This window comes from Triturus cristatus, chromosome 4_2 (assembly GCF_964204655.1).
Source record: "Triturus cristatus chromosome 4_2, aTriCri1.1, whole genome shotgun sequence".
Taxonomy (NCBI): domain Eukaryota; kingdom Metazoa; phylum Chordata; class Amphibia; order Caudata; family Salamandridae; genus Triturus; species Triturus cristatus.
In genome coordinates, this window is record NC_140586.1 from 131731363 (window position 1) to 131758616 (window position 27254).

General features: G+C 46.5%; 1 protein-coding gene across 1 annotated transcript in view; it reads right to left on the reverse strand.

The window, feature by feature from the left end:
* The window catches only part of TSFM (Ts translation elongation factor, mitochondrial), a 42308-nt gene extending 22750 nt beyond the window's left edge, over window positions 1–19558 (reverse strand). Inside the window, exons 1-2 of the mRNA XM_085600800.1 lie at window positions 19362–19558; window positions 3549–3704 (exon numbers count right to left, since the gene is read on the reverse strand). Coding sequence (XP_085456926.1) covers window positions 3549–3704; window positions 19362–19397 — 192 coding nt within the window. The 5' untranslated portion in view covers window positions 19398–19558. The remainder of the gene's footprint in view (window positions 1–3548; window positions 3705–19361) is intronic.
* Window positions 19559–27254: the final 7696 nt, after the last annotated feature.

Below are 27254 nucleotides of genomic sequence, written 5' to 3' on the forward strand. Positions count from 1 at the left end.
GGTGTTTCGGGTCAGTGGAAAGGGAGGACGGCTACATTTATCTCCATATATGGCCCGCCTGGTTTGCAAGCGGACACCTTTAAAGATCTGGGCTCCATCTTTCTAACATATCCGCTGGGTATCCAGGTAATAGGGGGAGACTTCAACGCGGTGGTAGCTGGGGATGTAGATAGGAAAAAGCAAATCTTGCAGTCTAGGATGCTAGAAAGTGGGAAAATCAATAGATTTTATAATACTGCCCTCACACACCCGAGAGTGTCATGCTTCATCATTGGGCCGCATCATACACCAAGGTGCAGACCAACACCTTTGGTGGAGCGCAATTTTTTAGAGTGAATGATGAAAGATGGTGGTGAGGGTAGAGTATAAAGACAGAATAGTTAGAATAAACACAAATTGTGCTTCTTGAAGAGAAAGACAAGAGATAGTCTCTCAGAGTCTCCTCGGCGGAGGACTGACGAGGGGAAAGAGGAACGTGTGCCTCTTTGGAGTAAGTGTGACGACAAGAGCACCCGCCCCCGCAGTCCCGGGTTTAGAACAATTTTCGTAAACCCTTATATGTTCTTCCTCTTGGAATTTCCAAAAAGAGCGAAACGGGTATACTGTCCCGAACGTTTAAGGTAATAAGAACACGACAAGGGGTACAACAAAAGGGACCAACACCCTGATGAATGCCAGAGTGACCCGGCTGGGCACACCAATAGCTGGCAGAAACATGTTGGTTTTAGCAGGGGGATTATAGGGTCGTTACCTGCCCTGGATACCCCATTTTCTTTATTTTAACCCTGCCAGAGGTTGACAAGAATAAAAGTGCGAGAGTCAACCCCTAGACAGTTTTAAATTTCTTTCTGCTTTTCTTTTGGTCCCTTGACTCTGAGAGACTCTCTCTTATCTTTCTCTTGAAGAAGCACAATTTGTGTTTATTCTAACTATTCTGTCTTTATACTCTACCCTCACCACCATCTTTCATCATTCACTCTAAAAAATTGCGCTCCACCAAAGGTGTTGGTCTGCACCTTGGTGTATGATGCGGCCCAATGATGAAGCATGACACTCTCGGGTGTGTGAGGGCAGTATTATAAAATCTATTGATTTTCCCACTTTCTAGCATCCTAGACTGCAAGATTTGCTTTTTCCTGTTACTCTTTGTCTCTGTTAAGTGTGATTAAGTCTGTTTGAGGGAATCAGAGATAGTGCTATCCCTCGTCTCTTCTACTTTGTGGGTTGATGTAGATAGGCACCCACCGCGGGACTTGCGACCCTCCTAGAGGTGGCTGTCAAACTTTCTAGAAACGGTGGGGATGGTGGATGGGTGGCGTACCCTCAACCCTGACAGGACACAGTATACTCGCGTATCGAGTGTACATCGTAGCCTGTCGCGCATGGATTACATCCTAGTCCCAGCGTCACAGGCCCATACTATCCAAGAGATTCGTCATCTGGGACGGGGTATCTCCGATCACTCCCCCGTGTGGCTTCAAATGGGAATGGGAAGCACCACTGTAGGCAAGATAGCCCCAATAAACCCATGGTACCTGAAGGATCCGAACTTCTGCAAAAATGCTATCAAGGCCACTGACGATTACTTTCAGGAAAACGGGGGCACAGTCGACTCTGCGCAGACCCTGTGGGAGGCGTACAAAACAGTCATTAGGGGAGAGGTTGTTTCTTCAATAGCGGGAAAAAAGAGGGATAGGCATGCGGAATTGGTGAGAGCGGAGGAGGACGTGTTGAGGTCAGAGGAGGAGATAGCCCAAGGGGTGACCCCTGAAGGCCTCCACCGGTTGAAGTTGAGGCAGGAGGAGTTCAATAGCATTGCCAAAGATAGGGCGCAGGCGCAGTGCGGCAGGGTTCAGAGCAGTGTGTACGAACTGGGTGACAAGGCCGGGAAGTTGATAGCATGGCTGGACAGGAGAGAATGGGCCTCACGTCTGGTACCCGAGATACAGGGAGACGACTCGCCTCCTATTACCGAACTGCAGGACATAGCAGACGCATTCGCTAACTATTACCACTCGGTTTATAGTACCGCCGGGATATATTCGGAAGAGGACAATAGCGCGATGATAGGGGACATAAAACTTCCCACACTCTCGGATGAGCCCTACTAGGGCTCTATACGCCAAGCCCGGTAGATTCCCGTTGACTGGCCCTACCGCGCACGCAGTCCAGACATGGCATGCTGTCAATAAGCATTTGGGATGGGATGGTAAACTTACACTAGCCACGCCATTATGGAACTCGGAAAAGCTAGGGAGCCTCTGGAAATCCAAGGGATTTGATAAGTGGGATCTTATTGGGATCACACAGATTAAGGACATGTGGGGAAAGGGCACGGTTTTGCCGTTTGCATCCCTTAAAAGACAATATAACATGATGGACACTGAATACTACCGGTATCTCCAGATCCGCCATGCGATGCTAGCGCAGGTCCCCAGGGACGCGACGCTGCCAGAGGATTCCCCACTGGAAGCCAGAGTGTTGGACGGGCATATCCCAGAGAAAACTATTTCCCTGATTTACAGGAAGTTAATTAACAATATGGAGGATCCACTGATGATCCTTAAGGGCAAGTGGAACAGTGAAGGCCTAGAACTGGATGATGAAGACTGGCAAGAGGCGGTCTCCTCCCCGAGGGTGGTAGCAACCCAGGCCAGGCTTAGGCTAGTGCAGCTTAAAATATTGCATAGGACATATGTAACGGGACCCGGACTGGTTCGCATGGGGCGGACGGAAAGCGGAGAGTGCAGGCGGGGATGTGGAGACACAGGGACCTTCATGCATATATTGGGTCGACATACAGCCGAATGTCTGGGAGCCTACTGACAACACATACACTAAGCAGTGGGCTACGCTGGCGTTCGTGATTGCGAAAAGGAACATCGCACAGTCGTGGGGCGCTGCTCAGCCACCCCGTTTGGGGAGGTGGAAAGAGGATTTAGATTGGTGCATGTTAAGGGAAAAATCGGTGTTTGTAGCTAGGGGATGCCCCGGGAAGTGGAGCAAGGTATGGGGAGCCTGGAACCAGTATAGAGGTGATATATGCCCCCCACCTTATAGGCAAGTTGATGACGAGGCTCGTGAAACCCCCTAAACACAAGGAAACTATGCTTGTAATATATATTAAAATGTGTAAATTGCTACTGATGGAAACTGAAGTCGCCTGCCAATGTGTAATTGCTGTATGTCAGTCGAATTGGTTTAATAAAAAAAAAAGAATTTTCAAAAAAAATAATAATACCAAAATAGATATATTATTAGCCCCTTGTTCAGGGCCCTAATCTTCTGAAAACAGCCTACATTTCGAAGATTGTCCACAAATGTGCACCATTTACCGCCTAAAACTAAATTTTTCTTACTCCTACTGTTATGTTGGATGATTTTTTAACTGTGGGCAGATCATGTGTTGTGAAAAACACAAGACATAACAAAAAAACAGTACACAGTCGAAATGTGAACTATTGTGGTAGACATTGTATTCCAATTTCAATATTACTTTTATATTTAGTATTATAGGTTCTTCACTTCTACGCATGTACAGTACCCACCTGCTTAGTATCATTACTGAACTTGTCTAGTGCTTTTTTACAGTTCACAAAAGAGTAGCCGGTTCTTTTTCTCAGTTTCACCAGGAGGTCTTTATCTGCTGCCAGAAGTCTGATGCCCACGTGAAATAAAGCAGCTGACTGCCATGGCACAATTGGCTAAAAGGCAAACAAAAAGCACACAATTAAGTTTCCATCAACAATGAAGCAGAAGACTAAAAAGGAGCCCTTCCCACTGATGTGAAATATGTTTACATTTAGTACACTCAGGGGAGTTCTAAAAGATCCCACCTTGAGAAATGGAGCATTCCAAGTGAGTAGCACCCCATTTCACCCCCTCATATGCAAGTGTTCTGGCCAAGTCTTTACTCCTTGGATGGTACTGCACTACCCATGTCAAGCCATAACATGGCATACGAATTCACCATCCTGAGTAAAGTATTAAATACTTAGATTAATAAGAAGTCACCCAAGTCAGCCTGGAGTATGAAAAGCAACTCCTTTCAAGTTTCACTCGGATTAGAGTTTTAAAAAAGTACAGCATAGTGTGGACAAGAGTGAAGCAAACAGCACTACTGAAATCAAAACACTCAAGAGCTTAGAGTGGTACGCCACATTCCATTTAGCAGTTAAGCCTTTTCCCTCCGCATGGCAGGGCCATTTTTTTTTAGCATTTGGGCCAGTTCTTACTTCAGGATTCATAACTTTCTTTTTCACAAAAGATATCCAAATCAAGTTTGTATCCTGTGCTACACACATATTGGAGATTAGAAATGTACCTTTGCTTTGTGAAGAGACAAAATCCAAACAAAACAGGCAAAAAGTCCTGAGTAAAAATGTGTGTTTTTTTCTAAAAGCAACATCAACATTGCTGTGCTATGATATCATCTTGCCAGCTCTTGGAAACAGGAAGAGTTGGGTAAAAATATTATTTTTCATGGTTTTTGCAATTATCCACGTAGTGGTCACTCTTTGGGTTAAACCAATACAACAAGGGGAACCCCTGTAACGAGAATAAGGGTAGAGATTCAGGGGAAAAGACAAAATGAATACAAAGAAAGGGTCTCTACCCGTAATTTTGCAAACGTACAACGTATCGTTATATCGTTATTGAATAGATCGACACTAGGACTAAGGCAAGGGGAGGAAACAAACAATAAAGTCAAAACATGATCAAAAAAACACAATTTAGATGTAATAATATTTTTTAATTTTTGAAAGGTTTTTTTTGGGATATATTAAATCAATTTCAGATGAATGAATTCAGTACATAATCAAATACGTAATTAAAGCAAAAGAGATTTTCAGAATAACAATGAAAATACTGGACAGGGTCCCAGGCGTACTCAAAAACTCACACACTTACACATTCATACCGGGATCAATCCACAAAAACAGCACTCAAAATATACATTCACATATAAAAAGGATGCTCAAAAGGAGAGCATGACTCAGTATGTACACAAAATGAAATGAACATGTGGCACACCCAAGTCCCCATTCTTCAAAACTGAACATATGTCGCCTAATACGATTTTGAATGTTCATTTCATTTTGTGTACATACTGAGTCATGCTCTCCTTTTGAGCATCCTTTTTATATGTGAATGTATATTTTGAGTGCTGTTTTTGTGGATTGATCCCGGTATGAATGTGTAAGTGTGTGAGTTTTTGAGTACGCCTGGGACCCTGTCCAGTATTTTCATTGTTATTCTGAAAATCTCTTTTGCTTTAATTACGTATTTGATTATGTACTGAATTCATTCATCTGAAATTGATTTAATATATCCCAAAAAAAACCTTTCAAAAATTAAAAAATATTATTACATCTAAATTGTGTTTTTTTGATCATGTTTTGACTTTATTGTTTGTTCCCTCCCCTTGCCTTAGTCCTAGTGTTGATCTATTCAATAACGATACGTTGTACGTTTGCAAAATTACGGGTAGAGACCCTTTCTTTGTATTCACTCTTTGGGTTATATTGTTACACAGGGTTTCAGATGTTCGCTGAAGGGCTCTGAAAACAGACAACAATGTAGATTTTATTTCTTCAACTGGGAAAAAGTGATGGGCAAGAAAGATCCCCCCCCCCCTCCCCCCCTGAAATGTGGAATCAGGAAAAGGGTTACTGCGCTAAGATAGCATTCTTCCTGGCTTTTGAAAACAGGCAGAGTGGGAGAACATATTTTTTTCCAGCAGCAGTTTTTGCAATTTTGATACTTGTGGTTAGTATTTACTTGTTTTATGGTTTCTATCTATTGTGGCACGTGAGGAAAAGAGGAGTGAACCCAAAAACCTGTGCATTTTAAAAACCTAAAATTTCTGACTTTAGAAAGGGGTCATTTGCGTGACGTTTAAGGGGAAAAAAGAATCACGAAGTGAGTTTTTGCTCGGAAGACTGATCTATGAAGTTAAAATACCTTTACACCCGGACTCTTAGTTATAGAGATATATAGTTTTTGTAAGATGTCCAAAACCCCACAACATGGAGGGCCATTAACCGAGTTAGCACTTACAAAGATATTTAATAGTGTATTCTCAAACAACCAACTTCATAAGAAAAAGTCTAATAAATAAAAATGGGAAAGCAGCGCATTTTTCAAATATACCCAAGAACGGGATATTAGGAGTCTGTTTTTTTGTTCCACTCTCAAATCTGTATTATCCATAATGCTACAATATCCTTGGTGTATTTTTTTGAAAGTGTCTAATTTTGCGCACACCAACTTAAAACTGAAAGCCACTAATTAATAAAGTCAATAGATATCAAATGCCCTATCAATCTGCGATCCCACACTTCTCCCGAAAAATGATTTTCCTATAATGAGTGGATGGCCCTATGGCACAGGACAGGAAAGGCACCAAAATGAGACCAATGAAGAGAAGAAAGCTATGTTTGGACAACAAAGGCTTTTGTGTCAACGGTTGCCTGTCATATTTGGGCCCAGGGCTACCAACACCCTAATAAACTTACCAACAATTGAAATTTCTGAAAAATAGAGACTCAGAGGAGTCCAGGATGCTGTGGCTTGAATGGATTTTAACACCTTTTTTTTTTAATCCAAAATGTCCTGTGAATGTCAAACTGTTGGCGAAATCAAGGGATTGCCTCACACTACTTTAATGGAAACTACAAGAAAACTGAAATGTAAAAATATCCTACCATCCAGCACGACTCCAATTGTGTGTTTGGTCAGATCACCAATAACTGTAAAGGCCCAGAAATGAACCATGGAAAGGTCAAGTATTTTGCTTTGAAGTTACATTGATTCTTGGAATATGTGTAGTTATTGTATAGGGGCCTGGGATTGGCTGGCATGCAGAGAAACGCATACATTTCTGAAATCCAGACACCCGTGGAAGTCCAGGGAAGCGCATGGTGATGTAGCTTGGCTAGGTCTCATTACTTTTTCTTATAATGAATGCCTAGCAAACATCATATTTTGAGAACAAACACAAATGTTTCGAAGCGTGCTCCTTCTTCTTCAGGACAGGTTACCAGATCCCTACCGTTCTCACATAGCTAGTTTGACAATGTTATCAATGATGTGGTGCTACATAAACAGGTAGTGAACACCACGGAGCCGCGAGGAGGAGACGTTTGTATGAGGTAGTACCCTGGTGCATAGTGCAAATAGCACCTTGTACCCCTCGTGTTCTAAGGCTCATGAGGCACCTGCCTTCCATACAACAAATTACCCTTAAGGAATTTCCTTTTGGTATTGTATTTTATATTCAGACCATTGGTCTCTAACACGTAGCATTCACTACCTGTTTATGTAGCACCACATCATTGATGACATTGTCAACACACCTCCGACCCACACCTTTTTAACAATACCGGCACCATGGAATATTAAAGTTTCTACTCCACAGGAGCTAGGTATTTTTTAACATTCACTTTTCACTCACTTCTGACCCTTCCACTCACGCATTTCTATACTACACATAGTAAACAATATCAGTGCTCCCGCGTACCTGCAGGTAGTAGCACGCCGCATCCCGTAGAGGGGCGTGAAGACCCCTATGATGAAGCATGACACCAAGGGCCCTTTTGGTGTGTGAGGGGTATTTAAGAAACACTATGTGCTTTCAACCAATGTAGGCAATGCACATGACCCTGGATTTAAATAATCCTCTACCATAATCCCTCAAGGGTGGATCCTAGTGTTTATGATAAATTGCAAGGGGAGGTCGAATCCACCCCCGGTGTTCGGTTAGGACACCACCTCTCCACTCCCTCTTTTGTTATTTGTAGTACTGCTGAAATCTAGGCATTCCTGTGAATCTCCAGTGGTGTGTCTTTAAAGGATCCCAGGTTTTCCTACCCAGATTGCCCTGCTGATGTCAAAGACTGAGTGCAAAAAACTACTTTGATTCATTCCTGTCACATGGAATACGACAATCCACAAATGTGGAATACAGTTTTCATCAGGAGAAGTGAGAAAATGCAGGATGGTAGGATGTTTGAAGTTTGCTGAACGTTTTAGAGCCTTCTGTCAAATCAAATTGGGGAAACTGAGTTTTTTTCACTTATACTTAGATATCTGCATTGCATTCTGGTTCGAAAATGTTGAAGGAATCCATGCGAGCAAAACCACTCTGAATTCCTTGAGATTTCTATATTTCAGAAGGGCTAATTAAGGTAGGCTTCGATGGGTGACAACAACTCGGGCCTAAATGAAGCAGTTCCCCATTTTGTAAAAGTAAAAATAAAGTGGGTTTTTAGGCATTGCGTTTAGGTTTGCAGGGCATGCTGGGTATGGAAATAGGCAGGAAGCCACACAAGCCACACCATCCTAGTTTCTCCTGCATATTTTTTTATCGGAAATGCTGAAGGTTTATAAGCTTACATGCGTGAGGGCCAATCCTGGCCAAAATACTGCTGACATTTACCTTGTAAACGGAGGGGGGATTGTTTTTCTTTTTAGGCACAGTGCAGACATTTGCGTAGGAATCTGTGTTGGTATTTATGTATTTGGCAGTTTGCGCAGCTTTCTGGATAGCAAAACGTGTAAGGAGGAAGTAAAGTCATCTCATCCTCATGGACTGGGGTCTCTAGTTGCCAGACATGCACTGGGTTGGTAAGGTTCCCTGGGTGCCGGCTAACCCCAGGCCAACTACTGAAGGCAGTGCCCTTGGAAACGGAGATATAATGGCAGGCAGTAAGAAGTGTTTCTGATACTTGTCAGCCAACCCTGCCATCTCCCACCCTAAGAGGTGGAGAAAGGCTGAATGAATGTGAACTGAAGATGGTAGGTATGACCCAAAGTCAGGACAGGCCTGCAAAGTGTTATGCCCATGGGTAGTGGAGTGTGGGGCGGGGGAGCCCATGACAGGAGGACTGCTCCTCCACTAAACAAAAACACAATTCCCTGGTCTCTAATAGACTTTTTGTCCAACTCAGAAGTAGTAAAAGTTTAAACTCCCAATTACCTGCACAGGGTGGGGTAGAAAGTCTGCTGTGAGCATGTTAGGTGGGGAGGATGTGAACAAATACAGATATGGACTAAACACCACATGGAAGAATTTAAAAACAATGTAACCCCTGGAGCATAGAGGTGCTTTTTGGGCAGACTGGAGAAAACTCCCCAATCTGCCTCAAAGAGGCTCAGAGAGCGCCCCCTGGGATGGAAGAGTTTGGCCCAAAACCAATACAGGTTGTCACCACACCCCATAATTTTTTTTTAAGTAATCCCTTGTGTCCAGTGGTCCTTTCTGCCTCCTGGGTTGGAAGATTGGGAATAACGTCCCTGATCCTCAGTGGGGGCCTTCACGGCTCGAGATTGGCGGGAGGGGCGCAGGTCGCAATGAAAAAAAAAAAAAAATGAAAACTTACCTTGCCGCCGGGTCCCGCGTCTCAGCTCCTGCTCCCAACTCCAGGAATAGGTAGCACAGCCAGGCTCCCCTGACCAATCACAGTTGCAATGCAGTGTTGTGATTGGTCAGAGCGTAGTGACACAGCACTGTGCTTGGGGGTTGGGCTGTGTCTCCCCTGTACAGATTACAGTGAAAGCAGATGAAGCTTAAAGACTCCAGCAGTTTTCACTTTGATATTGCTAGTGCACTGATCGTCATGCAAACAAAAAAAGCCTCAGGTTTATTAGGAAGCTTTTCTCCTTCAAACCTAAGAAGAAGAATATCCTCTAGTGCGTGTACCAGAGGTATCCCTAGCTCCTGGTGCTAGCACAATAGAGGTAGTGCTTAGGAAGAGTCCAGCACATGCTTAGCACATAAGCAGTTATGCAGGCGTCTTCAATTTTAACAGCGAGCATTCTGCAGAAAGGTCTGCATCTACTAGAGACAGCCTATTTCACAAGCGCGAATGCTGGTTTTGAGGTATCATTTTCATAAATAAGTAAAGTAAAATACCATGCCATTCACAATGTTAGAACAGTACAAACTCATTCACAGCACATGGAGATGCGTTACAGCTTTTGGGTGAGTACAATGCTATAAAGACCAACCTGACGTATTCAAATTCAAACCCTGACATTTAATCTCCTAATTGACGCTGAGAAGAGTATGGCTTAGCGCAGACATGAGTGAGGTACTTAGGACTCATGAAATCAAAGCATTCATACGTCTACAGTGTCAAAATGCATAAATTGATCCATTAGACCAGTTGTGTTCTGTGGGTGGGATCTACACGCAATTAGCACCGCCCCTCTGGTTGGTGCAAACCCAAGGGCTTTGTCCCTTTGCTCCCCAGGAAAGGGAATCTCCTTAGGCTAAAACACCAGCGTAGCCAGATATTTGCGACAAAAAGAGACAGGGATATCACCGAACCGTCAATAGGAGAGGGACGTGTCAGTATGGTGTCCTGCATTCTACTTGTTCCCCAATCACCCCATAACAAAGGAGCACAGCTCTCATGCTCTCAGCAGTCCAAATCTACTGCAAAATCATGCTTGTGTCATTGAGCGAGCTACCCGGCGCTCATGGTTCTTAGAGTGTTTTAATGGATACAAAACATTTTCTTACTTCCCTTTGTGGGGATTGCAGCGTGAAAAATACACTAGTGAGCATAGTGCATGAGACTTTAACAATGCAGGTCTACAGGTATTGCTCAATTAAGGCATTACTAATAACTAAAATACATCATTGATGAACACATATAAAAACATCATGACCTGGCAAACGTTCATTAGAAAAAAAATAAGAACCCTACCAGCGGAAGAGGGTCATAGGATATAAACCATAAATGAAACCTGGAAAACCACAATACCGCTGATGAAATTATCTGGAAGGTGAAAGAGTTACATAGAAGAAAAAACAAAGGTATCTAAGCAACACTAAACTACACGATCACCGTTATCAGTGTGTTGCAGATGGAAAATAAGGGGCTCCAGCAGAGACACCGCAAGCACTGGAGTGGCTTATATACAAATTTATTTATTTATAAAGTTTTATATAGTGTGAACATGACCCCGAAGGATATCAGAGCGCTTTACACAATTGGAGGGAAGGAAGGTAATAAATGCAGTATCGACACCAGATAAGAATACCAAAACAGAACAATCACAAAACAAAAGGGGTCGAAAGAGAGTAATACAATAACTGGGGGTTAGGGAGCTAAGAGGGTAGCAAAAGATAGGTAAAAGAAGAGTAGCACCCAGTGCAGGTCGCAAGGTTGTAGGTCCAGTGACTTAGAGCAGATGATCCTAACCCATTTAAGGTAAGAACTTGTTCATAAGGAATCTTTTAGCCTCCAATTTGAAAGCAACCATGGAGGAGATTCTGCATATTTACGGTGGAAGAGAGTTCCAGCTCCTCGGGGCAGCGCCGGAGAAAGCTCGGTGACACGCTCTCTTTTCGCAAAAGATCTGTGGTTTCAGGAGGAAAGAGTTAGGGTCTACCACCTCTGGATAATTCAAGATCTTGCGCTAGGTAACTGTGGGTTTTGAAATGGAGGGCTTTGTGAGAAGACAGGCAATCTTTAGCTGAATTTGTGCTTCGTAGGGCAACCACTTAAGGGATTGTAGTATTGGGGATATGTGTGCATTTCTTTTGGTACCCAAAACCAATCTGGCAGCAGCGTTCAATGATGCCCTTAGTGGGGCCAGGGTATATTTGGGGAGGCCACAGAGCGTAGCACTGCAATAGTCTAGTCTCGGCAAAACAAGCACTTGGACCACCTGCTTGAAATCAACTTGTGGTAGGAATGGTTTGATATTCCTGAGTATCCTCATTAGGCGATTAGCTCCCTTGCACATTTTGCTGATATGATTCTTCATGTTCAGATGCTTGTCCAGGGTGATTCCGAGAGATTTGGCAGAGTAAATAATGAGGGGGGAGCAGTTGAAGGCAGTGAGGTGATTCATCCAAAGGTCTAACTTGGGGATGTGATTCGGAGGAGAAATGAGAAGGAATTCTGTTTTGGAAGTTTGAGCAGGAGGTGGCTCTCGGTTAACCAGTTTTGAGTAGACGTTAGAATAGTGTTGAGTGAAATGAGGTTATCCGGGGAGGAGATTTTCAAATAAAGTTGCGTATCATCCGCATACGTATGGAATAGAATGTTCATGGAATTTAGTGCATTAGCTAATGGTTCCAAGAACAAGTTGAGGAGTATAGGAGATAGGGCAGACCCTTGAGGGGGCACCCCCATGGATACTGGAGAGGGCTGATCACCATAATGATGAAAACAAAACATACTGGTCAATCAAGTTGTAAATTCCCATGGGCTAGCACAGGGCCCATTGCCATTCATGTTTCAATGCTAAGTGTACGGTTCTTGCACTATTTCGGATGACTTCATTCAGGATCTGATAATTGACTTTTGTCCAATAGATCTTATATTTCAATGAACTGGGGTTCACATGTAATAATTGTTTCCCAACGCTGTGCCTCATGATAAGCTGCTGCAACTTTAATCATCTTAACCTATACCTTCTCTTTAGCACCGGTCACTGGGCACCTTCTCTTGCAGGTGTACATACAACATGTGGATGAATTTGCCAAGTTCCTAGAAGGTCTGGTGCAGCTCCACTCATCTGCACTGAGTTTGTATTTAGAGCAGTGCTGGGTGATTTTTTTTTGTTCAAAGATACGTGGAAGAAAAGACCAATGAAACTATGTGAAATCAGTTTCCACCTACAATGAAAAAACATCCCCCAAACTAAGAACTGACCCGTTTGGGCAGTTTCGGGTAGTTTCCGTGATTCTTATCAGCGAAACGAGGTCCAAGGAACAACCAGGTCAACTGCCAGTTCATGGTAGTTCACGCCTTTCTTGTGGTTCTCCTTGTACCTTGATTTGCCAGAGATAAATCATCAGAGATGTCCAAACCTTGAAATGTACTCATTTCTCAGGTTTGCAAGCAGGGCAAATCCCTCCACCCCTATCCGAGGAGCGGCCGATCTTCCCCTGTGCCTTGCGTTCTGCTCAGAGCTTACCTTCGGTTGCACCCACAGCTCGAAACCCAGCGTCTGTTGAGGGCAAAACTGTAAACCGTTATCAGGACATCGAGATCAGAAAGGGAATCACCTTCATGGAATTGCCAGTCCAGTCTCCACAGAAGTAACACATGTGCATCCACTGCAGTCTGGAACAGATATTTCATATCCTTGTATACAACAGTGGTTTTTAGGTCTCGCCTGACCCAGCGCATGCGCTGGTCTGGCGAGACTTATTGAGAGGGCTCCAAAAAGTTCTACCAGGCCAGCCTAGACCTACAGTGCGCGGGCGCGCGCGCCCCGATTTACCGCAATTACTTTCACTTTCGCGGCCGCAAGGTAGCTTTGCATAGCCAATAGGTCTTGCTTTTGGGACTTAATAAGTATTTACTTGTGCAACTGTTGCATGGCTAAACACTTATAAGGTGCCAAAGGCGAGACCTATTGGCGATGCCAATGCTTGTTTTTTTTACCTCTCTTACAATCCCATTTTCTGCAAAATATGACTTTCTGAAAGGAAAGTTAACTCACCTAAAGAATTCCAAGGCACTGGCACAGACTAAAAAAAAATAATCAAGTAAAATATCAATCTAATGCTTATTTGCAATGCTTAGATTATTGGGGGAAAAGTTGAAACTTTTGTATACTAGACAGCTATAAAAATATTCTTGCATTATTGAGCATTGGAAGTGGTGTCTGCCTGCTGCACAAGTAATATGTACGCTGTGAAGACTTTAGCTTTGTTAAGTACTCTGTCGTCACTCTGCAGTATGTAAATGTAAATGTGTAAATGTGTATGTGCTTATATAGCGCAGAATCACCCCTAGGGGTATCTCAGCGCTGTACTCATACCGCTGTAGGAACCCTTCCTGGCTATCCGTGTGAAGTGTCCACTCCTGGGCACCCCCATGGTGAAGCCAGGCATCCCAGCGCTGTTGGGGCCGTTGTGGAGACTAAGCAAGCTATTGCCCAGAGTTGCAGCGTGGGACCCATGATTAGAATAGGCACTGAGGCGAGAATATCAGGTCCGAGGAATTTATAGCCCGAGACCCTGCCGCGTCGGGAATCGAACCCTGGTCCCGGACAAGTGCTCTGCATCGAGGTCTGCCACTCTAACCATTGAGCCACACTTCTCCAATATGCACCATTGCTCTTCTCTCTAACCCTTTCGGTGCTCATGACGGAATGGTTCCGTCATGAGCACAAGAGCACCGGTGCTCATGACGGAACCATTCCGTCACAAGGACAGGGGCAGGAAATCCCTCTGCTGTAAACAGCAGAGGGATTTCCATTGTTGTTTGTGCCTCAGGAGGTTGGGAAGACCTTCCCCATCCTCCCGAGGCCAATCCCTGGTTTTCAAAGTAATGACGATCGTGCGCATGTCGAGCTGTCGTCATTACATTGAAAACGAAACTGAAACTCAGTTTCAGTGTTTCAGAGCTCGTGGGGCTATCTCAGCCCCCCCCCCAGCACCAAAACACTTGGGAGGGGTATCGTTAGAAAGGGGTGAATCTCCCCTTTCCAATGGTACCCTTCCCTAGTGGATCCCTGCTTGGGGATCACCCCTGGAGGGCCATCACCAAGAAGGGATCCACTCGCTAACGCCAGGGAGGGGGGAGCGGCCCCTTGGGCAAGGGCCTTTGCTCCCCCCATTGTGTTTTTGGCATACCAGTCTTTCTGAACCCCCCCCCCCCCCCCGGGGTGGGGGCAAAAAGCCCACTAGACACCAGGGATTTCTTTTAGGCAAATGAAATTAGGGTGTGGGCTGCCTAAAATGGGCATGCCTATGCCCCCACCCCCCCAAATAACAAATTACAGTTGTTATGCCCCCCCTGGGGGGCAGTAGCCCCCAATCCACCCCCCGGGGGGTCAGAAAGCCCACTAGATGCCAGGGATTTTTATGGGGGCAATTTTACTTAGGGTGAGGGCTGCCCAAAATGGCTATGCCAATGCCCCCCCACCAAAATTACAGCCTTTTTGCACCCCCTGGGGGGCAGTAGCCCCCAATCTGCCCCTCCGGGGGGGCAAAAAGCCCACTAGACGCCAGGGATTTATTTTGGGATATTGAAATTAGCAAGCCATACCTCCCTGGAATCCCCCGGGTATCTAGTTTTCAGAAATGTGTTGGTTTGGTAGGTTTCCCTAGCTAACCACCGAGCACGGGGCCAAAAACCCAGCTGACCCCCCTTGCAAAACCAGGTTGTTTTGTGATAGGCAATTTTGATGTCGCCTCAATGCGTTTTGGGCCCTTGCCTGTCATGGGTACTTGAGCCTCCCACAAGAGTGAGGCACCATTTTTATCGGGACACCTGGGGGAACGCTGGGTGGTAGGAAATGTGTGTCAGCCCGGTGATGCCACAACTTTCCCACACAAAAATGTGTGGCAAAAGTGATTTTTTTCAGCTAAATTTGAGGTTTGCAGGGGATTCTGGGTAAAAAAAGTTGGGGGATCCATGCAAGCCATATCTCCCTGGAATCCCCCGGGTGTCTAGTTTTCAAAAATGTATATGTTTGCTAGGTTTCCCTAGGTGCCGACAGAGCTAGGGTTCAAAATCTACAGCTAGGCACTTTGCAAAAAAAGGGTCAGTTTTCACTAAGAAAACGTGGTGTGTCCACATTGCGTTTTGGGCCTTTTCCTGTCGCGAGCACTAGGCCTACCCACACAAGTGAGGTACAATTTTTCTCGGAAGACTTTGGGGAACGCGGGGTGGGTGGAATTTTGTGGATCCACGCAGATTCCAGAACTTTACACCATAGAAATGTGAGGAAACTGTGTTTTTTTTTGGACAAATTTTGAGGTTTGCAAGGGATTCTGGGTAACAGAACCTGGTGAGAGCCATTCAAGACACCCCATCCTGGATTCCCCTGGCTGTCTAGTTTTCAAAAATGTATATGTTTGCTAGGTTTCCCTAGGTGCCGGCAGAACTAGGGTTCAAAATACACAGCTAGGCACTTTGCAAAAAAAGGGTCATTTTTCACTGTGAAAATGTGGTGTGTCCACGTTGCGTTTTGGGCCGTTTTCCGTTGTGGGCACTAGGCCTACCCACACAAGTGAGGTACCGTTTTTCACGGAAGACTTTGGGGAACGCGGGTTGGGAGGCATTTTGTGGATCCACGCAGATTCCAGAACTTTCCACCACTGAAATGTGAGGAAAATGTTTTTTTTTTGGTTGTTTTTTTTTTTTTTTGTACAAATTTTGAGGTTTGCAAGAGATTCTGGGTAACAGAACCTGGTGAGAGCCACACAAGACACCCCATCCTGGATTCTTCTGGGTGTTTACTTTTCAAAAATGTATAGGTTTGCTCGGTTTGTTTCCCTAGGGGCCAGCAAAGCTAGGGTTCAAAATCTACAGCTAGGCACTTTGCAAAAAAAGGGTCAGTTTTCACTGTAAAAATAAAGTGTGTCCACGTAGCGTTTTGGATCGTTTTCTGTCGCAAGCACTAGGCCTACCCACACAAGTGAGTTACCTTTTCTATCGGGAGACTTAGGGTAACACAGAATTGTAGAGCAACTGTTATTACCTATTGACTTTCGATGCATTTCTGCCTTCCAAATGAAAGACAATGTGTAAAAAAGAAGTCATTTTGAAAAATGACCTACAAGTCTCATGCTAGTATGGGTACTCACAATTTCGGAAATGTGCAAATATCTACTGTTTCTAAACTCTATATTTTGTTCCCATTTCAAAAATACATAGGTGTCTTTCATACCGATTTTTCCATGTATATATTTTCCCAAATTAATTGCTATATACCCGGTACATAATGAAAAACCATTGCAAGAAGCTGCTCAGTTATTGGCTCTGGGTTCGTCGGGTTCTTGGTGAACCTACAAGTCCTATACATCCCCACAACCAGAAAGGTCTAGCAAATGTAACGGTATGTTGCTTTGAAACAACTGTCACAATTAGAAGATATTACAGGTAAAAATGTTGGCACAAATGTCTGTTTTTGCAACTAATTTTCAATGTTTCCTATATTCAACGGTTAGTTTCTATAAAGAAACCTTGAAGGATCTACACAAATGACCCCTTGCTGAATTCAGAATTTCGTCTACTTTTCTAAAATGTATAGCTTTCCAAGAACCATTATTGCTTTCATACCTATTTATACCATTAACTGGAAAGAGGTTGAAAGCACAAAAAATAGCAAAAATAGACTATGTCCCAGAAAAATGCCAAAACTGTGTAAAAAAATGTTGGTTTTCTGACAAAAGTCTGCTTGTCCCTGAAAGCTGGAAAGATGGTGATTTTAGCACCACAACCCCTTTTTTTTATACCATTTGCAGGGACAAAAACAGATACGTTCATCTGTAGCCCATTTTTCCCATTTAAAAAAAAAAAATAGCTGCATTTTGGCTAATTTCTGGGTCCCTTCCAGGGGAATCCCCAAACCCTGGGTACCTTTAGAATCCCCATGATGTTGGGAAAAAAGGACGCAAATTTGGCGTTGATACCTAATGTGGTCAAAACGTTACAGGGGCCGAAGCGCGAACTACCCCAAATAGCCAAAAAAAGGCTTAGCACAGGGGGGAAAAGGCCTATAAGTGAAGGGGCTAAGATAAAACTGTGAGAACATTTTCTTGTTTATAAAAGCCAGATTTGGGACTCAAATAAATAATAATAAATCTGTTTTTTAAGCCAACACTACTTGCAGGTTGGAATTGCAACGACGATGCCTTTAATGAGAAAAATCATGCCTAATAAGCCCCAGAATGCAAAGAGTTGTAGGCAAAAAATTAAAAAAAAAAAAAAAAAAAGGAGGACAGGACTGGCAGGTATCAATAACAATTTGGGGGCATTTTGCAGCAAGTTTTTGAGTTGAGGCCAAACTACAACTAGTTTTAAGGAAGACCTGCCACCTTTCTTTTCAGTAGGCAGTCCTTCTCAATATATGGTGTTTGTTTCAAGCAGATGAGACCCTCAAGAAGTGCTAACTCTTTCCACCTGAAACCACAGATCTTTTGCAAAAAGAGCACGTGTCACCGAGCTTTCTCCGGTGCTGCCCCGAAGATCTGGAACTCTCTTCCACCGGAAATATTCAGAATCTCCTCCACGGTTGCTTTCAAATTGGAGGCTAAAAGATTCCTTATGAACAAGTTCTTAACTTAAATGGGTTAGGATCATCTGCTCTAAATCACTGGACCTACAACCTTGCGACCTGCACTGGGAGCTACTCTTCTTTTACCTATCTTTTGCTACCCTCTTGGCTCGCTAACCACCAGTTATTGTATTACTCTCTTTTGACCCCTTTTGTTTTGTGATTGTTCTGTTTTGGTATTCTTATCCTAAGTCGATACTGCATTTATTACCTTCTTTCCCTCCAATTGTGTAAAGAGCTCTGAAATCCTTCGGGATCATGTTTGCGCTATATAAAACTTTATAAATAAATACATAAATAAAATGTGTCGTCATGCAAGTCGATTGTGTCACATTTGTGGAGATAATATTCTATTTGAGAGATCTGCTGCCACAATAAGCGCTTCAAAGCCTCGTCAGAGTTCGTAAGCGCTATATGAATACATTTGCCATTACAGTTACAATTTATGAAAATGTAGCAATGTAGATTGAACCCTGCTGTGAGGAGTTGTCCATCTATGTCACAAGTTGCATTCCTGCTAGGGCCTACTACGCCGTTGTACCAGTATTAGGCAAAGAAAATAATTGTTTTTGATTATGTATTGACAGGTGAAGTTACTGATAAATGGATGACCCAGTACTGAGCACCAAGATATTAAAATGATATAGACTGTGAATGTAATCTTCGTTCACTTTATTTGGACTTAAGTAACAGATTACAAGTTTTGCGAATGATAAACTCATATTTGTGTAAACTAACTAGAGAAATGATGGATGCGTATTTTGGGGTGGGGGTGGATGTTGTAAAGATTTGAAAGGCAAGTGATAAGCCCATTACAGAGCTGCCAAATGGCCCCGTAACTTGTGTGACCAAAGCCTCCAGCCAATTCCATCTTTATGGCCAAGGTTATTTTACATTCTGGATTGTTTTAGGGCTGTTTCTATACTATCGCGTTGCACAAAAGGGACTCTTTCTAATATCTATTTGAGGACAAGGATATAACTGCTTTGTTCTACTCAGAATGAAGTGTCACTCAAAGCTTCACACATGGCATTGAAATATCACACTTCAGCACACCGAAAACATAGAAATGTCACACATAGACAAACTCTGAACTTAGCAACTATGTCCTACTCACCTTCTATGCCCAAGCTCCCCCTTGCGGTCGGTATCCGGCTCCGCTGTTGCAATAATATTTCGTAAATTATAATACTATTAAAAGTCGGACATCTCTCAGCAGTATCATGAAGGAGCATTGACTGCACAAGGCAAGCTGATACTTTCAATCACGATACAATTAAGATGAAACTTTAAGCTGAAGGAAGAATGAGAGATGCACTCACCTTCACACCAAGCACCCGGCACAGCGCCGCAGCCATGGCTAAAACCAGCAATGAATGAGTCGCCTAAATTCTACGTACCCACGAACTGAACCTGACAGAATTGAAAAAGAAGACGGACTGCAAAATTAACATGACAGCCATCTTTGAGTTGGTCCATGTTACTATTCGCCGCATTAAAAAGTAAACGGAGTGTCAACAGGATGTACAATTATGACGCGTGAAAAGGTATTCAATATTCCTAGAATTCATTCCATTTGTGACATGAAAAAAGATGAACTATATCGTACTTCCATGCATGTATATATACAAGTATTTAATAAAAAAACTTCTAGTATATAATGTATTACTACTTCCTGTAAACAAGCATTTGCAATGCAATAGGTCTCGCATTTATAAGAGTTTGAGCTATTGGCATTGTAAAATTACAATGCCTTTTATTTATGTTTTGGTTTTAAAATAAATAAAAGGCATTGTCATTTACAATGTCAGTAGCAAAAACTTGCATAAAAGCAGTGTGTGGAGTGCAGCAGTGTGCGGCGTGCAGCAGTGTGCGGCGTGCAGCAGTGTGTGGTGTGCAGCAGTGCGAGGCGTGCAGCAGTGTGCGGCGTGGAGCAGTGTGCGGCGTGCAGCAGTGTGTGGCGTGCAGCAGTGTGTGGCGTGCAGCAGTGTGTGGCGTGCAGCAGTGTTTCGTGTAGCAGTGTGAGGCATGCAGCACTGTGTAGCGTGCAGCGGCGTGCGGTGTGCAGCAGTGTGCGGCGTGCAGCAGTGTGCAGCATGCAGCAGTGTGCTGCGTGCAGCAGTGTCGTGCAGCATGCAGCAGTGAGTAATGCAGCAGTGTGCAGAAGTGTGTGGCGTGCAGCAGTGTGCGGAGTGCAGAAGTGTGCGGCGTGCAGCAGTGTGTGGCATGCAGCAGTGTTTGGTGTAGCATTGTGCGGCGTGCAGCAGTGTGTGGCGTGCAGCAGTGTGTGGCGTTCAGCAGTGTGCTGCGTGCAGCAGTGTGCTGCGTGCAGCAGTGTGTGGTGTGCAGCAGGTTGTGGCGTGCAGCAGTGTGTGGCATGCAGCGGCATGCAGCAGTGTGTGGCGTGCAGCAGTGTGTGGCGTGCAGCAGTGTGTGGCATGCAGCAGTGTGCGGCGTGCAGCAGTGTGAGGCGTGCAGCAGTGTGAGGCGTGCAGCAGTGTGAGGCATGCAGCAGTGTGAGGCGTGCAGCAGTGTGTGGCATGCAGCAGTGTGTGGCGTGCAGCAGTGTGTGGCGTGCAGCAGTGTTTCGTGTAGCAGTGTGAGGCGTGCAGCAGTGTGCGGCGTGCAGCAGTGTGCGGTGTGCAGCAGTGTGTAATGCAGCAGTGTGTAATGCAGCAGTGTGCGCAGCAGTGTGTGGCGTGCGGTAGTGTGCGGCGTCCAGCAGTGTGCGGCGTGCAGCAGTGTGTGGCGTGCAGCAGTGTGCGGCGTGCAGCAGTGTGTGGCGTGCAGCAGTGTTTCGTGTAGCAGTGTGAGGCATGCAGCACTGTGGCGTGCAGCGGCGTGCAGCAGTGTGCGGCGTGCAGCAGTGTGCGGCGTACAGCAGTGTGCGGCGTGCAGCAGTGTCGTGCAGCATGCAGCAGTGAGTAATGCAGCAGTGTGCAGCAGTGTGTGCCGTGCAGCAGTGTGCGGTGTGCAGCAGTGTGTGCCGTGCAGCAGTGTGTGGCGTGCAGCAGTGTTTCATGTAGCAGTGTGCGGCGTGCAGCAGTGTGCTGTATGCAGCAGTGTGCGGCGTGCAGCAGTGTGCGGCATGCAGCAGTGTGCTGCGTGCAGCAGTGTGTGGCGTGCAGCAGTGTGTGGCGTGCAGCAGTGTGTGGCGTGCAGTGGCATGCAGCAGTGTGTGGCGTGCAGCAGTGTGTGGTGTGCAGCAGTATGTGGCGTGTAGCAGTGTGCGGCGTGCAGCAGTGTGCGGCATGCAGCAGTGTGCGGCATACAGCAGTGTGAGGTGTGCAGCAGTGTGCGACGTGCAGCAGTGTGAGGCGTGCAGCAGTGTGAGGTGTGCAGCAGTGTGAGGCGTGCAGCAGTGTGTGGCATGCAGCAGTGTGTGGCGTGCAGCAGTGTGTGGCGTGTAGCAGTGTGCGGTGTGCAGCAGTGTGAGGCGTGCAGCAGTGTGAGGCGTGTAGCAGTGTGAGGCGTGCAGCAGTGTGTGGCGTGCAGCAGTGTGCGGAGTGCAGCAGTGTGTGGCGTGCAGCAGTGTGAGGCGTGCAGCAGTGTGCGGCGTGCAGCAGTGTGAGGCGTGCAGCAGTGTGTGGCATGCAGCAGTTTGTGGCGTGCAGCAGTGTGTGGCATGCAGCAGTGTGAGGCGTGCAGCAGTGTGAGGTGTGCAGCAGTGTTTCGTGTAGCAGTGTAAGGCGTGCAGCAGTGTAAGGCGTGCAGCAGTGTGTGGCGTGCAGCAGTGTGTAATGCAGCAGTGTGTAATGCAGCAGTGAGCGCAGCAGTGTGTGGCGTGCGGTAGTGTGCGGCGTGCAGCAGTGTGTGGCGTGCAGCAGTGTGTGGCGTGCAGCAGTGTTTCGTGTAGCAGTGTGAGGCATGCAGCACTGTGTGGCGTGCAGCGGCGTGCAGCAGTGTGCGGCGTGCAGCAGTGTGCGGCGTGCAGCAGTGTGCGGCGTGCAGCAGTGCCGTGCAGCATGCAGCAGTGAGTAATGCAGCAGTGTGCAGCAGTGTGCGGCGTGCAGCAGTGTGTGCCGTGCAGCAGTGTGTGGCGTGCAGCAGTGTTTCGTGTAGCATTGTGCGGCGTGTAGCAGTGTGCGGCGTGCAGCAGTGTGTGGCGTGCAGCAGTGTGCGGCGTGCAGCAGTGTGCGGCATGCAGCAGAGTGCGGTGTGCAGCAGTGTGCTGCGTGCAGCAGTGTGCGGCGTGCAGCAGTGTGTGGCGTGCAGCAGTGTGTGGCGTGCAGCGGCATGTAGCAGTGTGTGGCGTGCAGCAGTGTGTGGCGTGCAGCAGTGTGTGGCGTGTAGCAGTGTACGGCATGCAGCAGTGTGCGGCGTGTAGCAGTGTGAGGCGTGCAGCAGTGTGAGGCGTGCAGCAGTGTGCGGCATGCAGCAGTGTGTGGCGTGCAGCAGTGTGTGGCGTGCAGCAGTGTGCGGCGTGCAGCAGTGTGTGGCGTGCAACAGTGTGAGGCGTGCAGCAGTGTGCGGCGTGCAGCAGTGTGAGGCGTGCAGCAGTGTGTAGCGTGCAGCAGTGTGCGGCGTGCAGCAGTGTGTGGCGTGCAGGAGTGTGTGGCGTCCAGCAGTGTGAGGCGTGCAGCAGTGTGAGGCGTGCAGCAGTGTTTCGTGTAGCAGTGTGAGGCGTGCGGCAGTGTGAGGCATGCATCAGTGTGAGGCGTGCAGCAGTGTGCGGCGTGCAGCAGTGTGTAATGCAGCAGTGTGTAATGCAGCAGTGTGCGCAGCAGTGTGTGGCGTGCAGTAGTGTGCGGCATGCAGCAGTGTGCGGCGTGCAGCAGTGTGTGGCGTGCAGCAGTGTGCGGCGTGCAGCAGTGTGTGTCGTGCAGCACTGTTTCGTGTAGCAGTGTGAGGCATGCAGCACTGTGTGGCATGCAGCGGCATGCAGCAGTGTGCGGCGCGCAGCAGTGTGCGGCGTGCAGCAGTGTACTGCGTGCAGCAGTGTGCTGTGTGCAGCAGTGTCGTGCAGCATGCAGCAGTGAGTAATGCAGCAGTGTGCAGCAGTGTGTGGCGTGCAGCAGTGTGCGGCATGCAGCAGTGTGTGCCGTGCAGCAGTGTGTGGCATGTAGCAGTGTTTCGTGTAGCATAGTTTGGCGTGCAGCAGTGTGTGGCGTGCAGCAGTGTGTGGTGTGCAGCAGTGTGCGGGTGCAGCAGTGTGTGGCATGCAGCAGTGTGTGGTGTGCAGCAGTGTTTCGTGTAGCAGTGTGTGGCATGCAGCAGTGTGCTGCGTGCAGCAGTGTGTGGCATGCAGCAGTGTGTGGCGTACAGCAGTGTGTGGCGTGCAGCGGCATGCAGCAGTGTGTGGCATGCAGCAATGTGTGGCGTTCAGCAGTGTGTGGCGTGTAGCAGTGTGCGGTGTGCAGCAGTGTGCGGCGTGCAGCAGTGTGCGGCGTGCAGCAGTGTGAGGCGTGCAGCAGTGTGCGGCGTGCAGCAGTGTGCGGCGTGCAGCAATGTGAGGCGTGCAGCAGTGTGAGGCGTGCAGCAGTGTGTGGCATGCAGCAGTGTGTGGCATGCAGCAGTGTGAGGCGTGCAGCAGTGTTTCGTGTAGCAGTGTGAGGCGTGCAGCAGTGTGCGGCGTGCAGCAGTGTGCGGCGTGCAGCAGTGTGTAATGCAGCAGTGTGTAATGCAGCAGTGTGCGCAGCAGTGTGTGGCGTGCGGTAGTGTGCGGCGTGCAGCAGTGTGTGGTGTGCAGCAGTGTGTGGCGTGGTTTGTAAACAACAAGAAAAGCGGACATCAAAGGAAGGGTGGGAGGGAACGAGCATATGGGGTGTGAGTTATAACGAAAGTTCTGGCGAAATCAGTCTGCTGCTTTCAAGTCCGATGCCAGATGCCAGCTTCGCGCTTGAATGCCTCACATGCACTGGCCATAAACCGCATTCCTAAGGTCTTGTGCCCCTTACTAAATCTCTCTGAATGCGTGAGGCGGCGCGAGCGCAGGGAGTAGCTGGTGGCAAGTGGAATGCACGTGGTTGTGCGCGTAACCGCCACCCGATCCGCTTGGGAAGCCTTTGGGAGCATTTTCGGAAGCCCCTACATAAGTCTCGCTGCGAGATCGCTTACGCGATAGCCAGGCGAGTCCTAGAAAGGAAAGCGGTTATTCTGCAAAATACATACAGTTCAGAGGAAAATGAATACCGAATCCTAACAGCCGTTCAAAAGACTGGTACTTAGATTTTTATTTTTTTTATTCAAATTTAATTTAGAGACCATGTTAGAATCTGGTTCATTAGCCCTAACTTAGAAACCATGCCTCTAAACTTACTCGTTTTGAATGCTAGGATTGCCACATGACCAGTTTTCTTCCGGCAACACCCCTATTTTGATGTCCCAGCCGGTACAAAATGTGCGAAATCGCCAAAAGTATTTTCAGCCTTTATCTGTACATATTTCCAACAGCAAATCGAATTAGAAGTTACTCTCAAATATTTTCTAGTGCAATGTAAAATACCTGGTTAGTGGGTGTAACCTATTTTGACCTCTTGTCTGTATGATTAAAAACAAGGGGGAGAGGTAGGAGGTGAAGATATTATATGCCTGCTTTCCAAAAGGTCGACATGTTTCAAGCCATACCCCAATTGGCTTTTCATCAGGACCTAGGGGAACTAACTCTGGTACCACTCCTGCTGTATTACATTGAACGCACAATCATTGTGGTCCGAATAAATAGGTTACACCTACTAGCCAGGTAATTTTACGTTTCACTTTAGCATAGAACTCCCCCACCCTTATTTTTATCACCATCTCCTTTATATTGCATAATCATGAAATTGCTCCTGCGTAGTCCGTATGTCACAGCATGCCCCGCTCCGTTGCGGAACAGGGTGGACTCAAAGATAAAGCATGCCACCAAGGGGCGAACCTGGTGGGTGAGGGTTTTACAAGAAAACTCTGTTTTCTCCAGTGGAGGGTTAGTCTCCTCGACATTGCTGGCCTTCCATTTTTTGATGTGATATTTGATGTGGAGGACGAACCTGCCATATCCTTCACACCCCCTTCTTTTGATAAATATTAATTAAAGTAAACAAATGCAGAAACGTAATGTTAAAAATTAATACATATGACTTTATTTAAAGTCGTATTTGTATCAATTCCCGGCCTTTGTGGACTCTTAAGACAACAACAAGTGGCTGGTATTTTTTTCTCTGGGAAAGGTGGCAACCCTAGGTGTCACCTTCCTTGTACTCATCTTCAACCTAAAGACAAACAGCACTGGACTTGACTGGACTGGATGACCCACTCATGCATAGGGTTGCCACCTCACTGGTTTTCTACTGCTGCCAACAGTATTTTGATGTCCCGGCCAGTACATAAATAAGCAAAATCGCCTAAAGCCGGTATTTTTAGCGTTCATCTGTACATACTTCAAACAGCAAATATAAACAAAAAACACTTATTAAATTGGCACGTGGCACTCAGATTGCCCAGAACTGTGTGTGAATTTGAATTTGTAGTATGGCTCAGGGCGCGCCCTTTGGCGTGCACACCCACGCACAAACGCACGTCCCAACCCCAAGTTGGAGGTTGCTGGTGAGCCAATAAAGGAGTGAAATACCTGCGCATGCGCACAGTGTGCGCATGGAGAGCTAGTGATTGCACCAGGCCTTTGTATCATTATGTAGTTGCAGCAGACGACCAGGCACTGCTAGGCCGGACCTACACTCGACAGGCCTGCAGTAAATGGCGCCCACCAGCCTTCAGTGCCTCTCTCACAACAGTTGTTGCATCAGGTAGCGTTACCAGCCCCCGGCACCCCACTCAGATGCCTGGCCAACACAGCCTCCTCCAGAGCAGGCTAAAAAGACTTTGTACTACCCTGTCCCCATACCACACCCCAGCAGTAATTGCAGCCACGCCTCAAGATGAGTGCTGACCAACAAGGTGATGCACATGCGATACTGAACCAGCCAGAGCCACTCCAGTCCCACATAGCAACGCCCCCACCACTATGCTTAATGCCAGATCACGCCATCAACCTGCCTCCAATCCTCTGCTACCCTTCAGCAAACTCAGCAACTCTGCCATGGCGGCCCCACGCTGACATACTTGGGTTGCACTTCTGAACAACTACTTCAGGGCCACAAAAAAAAAGTCTGATGGTGAGACAAAACACTCTGTGCTGCTGCACTACGCAGGGGATGAAATCTTAATTCTGCAACCTCCTGGACACAGGCGCAAACAACGGCTATGACAAAGTCATCACTGCCCTGCATGCCTAATTTGACCCCCAAATGAACCCTGATTTTGAGAGGTTCAAGCTTTGTCAAGCCTGACAACATGAGGGAGAATTCATTGACCTCTACTACGCTCGCCTGTGAGAGCTTGTGAGCACCTATATGGATGACAATCGACAGAAGGTGGTGAGGGCCGAATTCATCCAAGGTTGTTGAAGTACTGCCTGTGGTGTCACATACTTCATTAGCTCAACATACCGCTGGGCGAAATCAGAATACTCGCCTGCTCCCACAAACTGTTTAATGACTGGGTAGACCAGATCAAGATGTCTTTCCACAGGCGGTCCGCTACATCGGAACATGCACCATAGCCCATCTAAAAGGCAACAGCCACAGCCATCTCCAAAGGCCATTCCGCTCACCGACAACCACCCAAATCCGCCCAATCCGACAAGCTTAGCAACTCCTGTTACATGACCATCAAAATGTACAGAATACTGGTAATGAGCACGTATGTGGCAGCATTGCACAGGGTAAAAATTGATCTAATACCACAGAGCACAGTATTTACTGGTATTACTTCCCAATTCCTAGTTTCATTTCTTGCAATGGGCGACTAGCCATTTAATGCAGACAGTCAAGGGCTTTCTCAGCAGTCACATATGCTTCCAATGCATAGGGTCAATTTTGGCTGCCTGTAGCATGTGGCTGGCTAGGTAAATGGGGTCAGAAGATGGGCGTTGGTCATGCTAGTTGGAACCCACAGCATCAATACTTCTGTAGGGCATGCAGTGGTTGGAAGGACAAAAGAGGGAACTGTGCAGGCATTTTGAGTGTGACGTGATCAATTTGGATGGCAAGGGTCTTCAAAGGGATCATACAGGGGACGTACTGAAATCCCACATATCTGTTAACACATACACCAGTAGCCAATATCAAAATGCCTAGCACTCAGACGTTCATGCTTCCATGGTCAATAAAACAGCTATGGAATCTACCGGGAAAAAGTAAATCTGTAGAAAGCAAAACTTTGTTGAGGCATTCTAG